This window comes from Lupinus angustifolius, chromosome LG06 (assembly GCF_001865875.1).
Source record: "Lupinus angustifolius cultivar Tanjil chromosome LG06, LupAngTanjil_v1.0, whole genome shotgun sequence".
NCBI lineage: Eukaryota > Viridiplantae > Streptophyta > Magnoliopsida > Fabales > Fabaceae > Lupinus > Lupinus angustifolius.
Window position 1 is genome coordinate 28,828,443 of NC_032014.1, and position 3,542 is coordinate 28,831,984.

Consider the following 3,542-nt stretch of genomic DNA (forward strand, 5'->3'; position numbering starts at 1 on the left):
CAAATCAATCAAATATATTTTGTAAACTTAAATATCTGATGTAAGAATCAATGATCAATTAATAAAAGTAGGGAAATCAATTAATGCAACTATAAAAAAACAGAATCAATGTGATTGTAAAAAGATATTATTTTTCTTACATTGAGCTTCTGTATATATATATATATATATACTTCACTTTCTTATTCAGCACTCACATAACTCATAATTCATAAACCCACTTGTTATTATTTAATTTGGAAACATGATGAAGAATACTAATGAACATGAGAAGAATGGTAAGAAAGAAAGAGTTGCTTGGTCAGAAGAGTTACACCGCAAGTTCATTGTTGCTGTTAATCACTTAGGAGGAATTGATAGTATGTTTTCTTCTTCACTCTCTATCTATGTCAATGCATAATAATCATGTCTTACTATATGCACTTGTTTTATTATAAAAAAAACATCATGTTTGATACTGTATGCACTTATTTCTATCATTATCACTTCTTTGTATCTTTTTTATGTCAACTCATTCAAAAATAATAAACATGTCTTACTCAATGTACTTATTCTTATAAAAAAAACTTGTTATTTATTCATCATATTTGACACTATATGCACTTGTTTCTATATTTATCACTTCTCTGTATTTTTGTGTTTATTTATTTTGTCTACATTGCTGTATCTTGGTTCTTCAGGATACATGTTTTGGTTTAACAAGTTCTGAAACCTTGTTTTAACAATTTTACTTCATTGTATCTTTTTTGTGTTTATATAACTGATTCAAAAGTAACATTTATGTTTATCAGTTCTTTGTTTACATTGTTGTATCTTGGTTCTTCAGGATAGATGTTTTGGTTAAAAGGTTCCACAACCTTGTTATAACAATTTTGAGCTTACTTAGTTTTCACTTTAAAGAAACTTGAGGCTTATTGTATAGAATGATTAGAGATAAATATGGTGTATTCATGATCATCAATTTTGCTTATGCCATGCATTGAAGTGTTCTTTAAAGTGACTTAATGATGGTTTTATTCAAATCGATTGCAGAGGCTGCACCGAAAAAAATTATGGCATTGATGAAGGATGAAAAGCTTACAAAGGAGAATGTGGCCAGCCATCTTCAGGTAGTTTTTTTAGTCCTTCATATGTGCTTTAGTTTTAATATAACTTCGTCTTTTTCGATCTCGGAACCTTACTAACTTATTCCACAATTGTTCCAGAAATATAGACTCCATCTTAAAAAAGTTAGCACCACTTTTGTGCCAAACCAAGAGGGTTCGATTCAGTTTCATGCCATCAATGCTGCTGCTGTTGTTCAGAATGTGTCCATCGCTCCTTCGGATGGTGTTTTTGGTCCAAATTCAACCTCGAATGGAAAACGGGACATCAATTTTTGTGAATGGGGTCATGGAAATCGGATCATGGCGCTAACGGAAGAAAACTCATCCTTAATGGAAGAACATCGAGGGTACTTGGGCAACGAACAACACAAGTCTCAAAGCACCTTCATGGCTAATAATCTTGGTTTAATACGAGACTTGGTCACTTCATCTTCCAGCTGCAACTCTCAGGAGTTAACCGAGATTGCTGAGCTGAGACATGAGATGGCAGCGATCAGACACGAGAATCATCAATTGAGGGAGGTCGTCGAAGCAATGAAGGCACAACAAGACATGTTGATGCAGGCTATCTTACAAAGAACAATCGTCCCGCGAAGATAGGATTGTCACATGTTTTATATGTTTAGTAGCTTATGAAATTTAATGTAACACAAATTAGTTGAGAACTTAATAAAGTTGATTGAGATATCCTTTTTGTTAGAACATCAACAAATTGTTATTGAATTTAAGTTTTTGTATTTATTGTTAGTTAATGTGAGAGATATCGTGAGGCACCAAACCATAGGTTCAATATGTATCATCAAGAAATTCAGGTGAAATATTGTGAGCAGCAAACAAAATGCCTTCAATGGTAAAGGAATTGTTGCATGCTAAACAATGAATTTGAACTCAAGAACAAATATTGCTATCTTTACACCAAAAATTATAATAATATAACATAAGAGTACCCACAACGGTAACAAAAAAGTTGTTCGTAGTGAAACAAGTACATTCTTCCTCCAAATTCACCATTAGAGAAGAGTCGTTCTTGTTCTTATTTCGCAACTATAAACTAAATAAGCATCATTCTTAAAGTCGTGATATATGGGATAGCACAATTGAAAAAATGCAACAGTAACACATCAAACACAATTTTGAATAATTATTGATAATCACCAAATTTGTCTCTCTGGTTATTGCATATTGGTACATCTCTCCTTCCTTTCTGCTTGCTGAGTTCTATACTCAAGCCGTAATTAATCTTTGGATAACCTTCTCAAAATAACATAAAACAAGAGTATAAATATATTTTTTAAAGCTAAAAATAGATGGCAAAACGGACATGCCTACATTTTTGTGTGGGCAAGAGATAGAAATTTTGTTCATTTGCCCGTTTCGCTCTGTCCGTTTGCGCGCCAAGCTCGTGGATATTTTTATTGGACAATATGGACAACCCGCAGACATAACATAATTTATGAAAAAAATAAGAAAAATTCAAATAAATTATATTATAATGTAATTTTTAATGCCAAAAAAATATATAATATACTATGATTTGTTCAATTTCATATAAAATATTGAAGTTTTTGTTTATATTTTCTCCTCAACTACTACTGTAATTCATTTTCATTTTATTATATGACATTTTTTATTTTTTTATTATTCAACAATACTCGCGGACTGTCCACATGACCATTAGTTCGTTTTAAAACGGACAAGGCATAAAGTTTTATTCGTTAAGACAAAACGAGCATGGGCGAAACGAGCCGAACATCCCGTTTTGTCATCTCTAAAGCTAATCCGACAACAAATATCTAGGTATCATTTTAATATAGTTTACAAATTTAACATTAAGGAAGAGACATAAATTGGAGACACAACATCTATTAGTAGATAGTGCAAAAATGGGAGCAAAGAACAACAAATGGTCAAAAGAATAGCACCTTTATATTTGTAGGTAATGTTGTAGGGTATGGTGCTTAAATGAATGTAGTTGGAAAAGGGCTTGAGAGAGTGGAAACTTTGTAATGTGCCTTTATCCAAACACTAAATGGTGGCATGACTCTAATCCAACTTCTAGAATTAGACAAAAACCCAACAACAAAAGAACTTGCCATTTTTAGTGGTGTCAATTTCTTTCTTCACTCTCTCTCTCTTCAAATTAATAATATTTCTCCAAGTTAATTAAAATATGTAGACAAAGAAAAATAATTGGACTCAGCTAAATTCATCAACCCCTACCTTACTAAACACAAACTAGTTCCTTAGATATCACATGATTCACCAACAATATCACATTCTTTATTGTTGATTAAATATATGTTGAAACTAATGATTAACAGTTTTATAAAAACTGGTTCGTGTCGGCCGGTTCAACTAGTAAATTGATGAACCAGTTCCAATATCAATACGGTATAATAATTATACCGGTCATATAATCATACTGGTTAAAACTGG

General features: G+C 31.8%; 1 protein-coding gene across 1 annotated transcript; it reads left to right on the top strand.

Annotated features, from left to right (window-relative positions):
- On the top strand, nt 220-1,706 carry LOC109350585 (putative two-component response regulator ARR19). The gene is made up of 3 exons (XM_019591807.1): nt 220-359; nt 1,033-1,109; nt 1,206-1,706. Exons 1-3 carry the CDS (start codon nt 245-247, stop codon nt 1,704-1,706), a joined length of 693 nt encoding a protein of 230 aa, XP_019447352.1. The 5' UTR covers nt 220-244.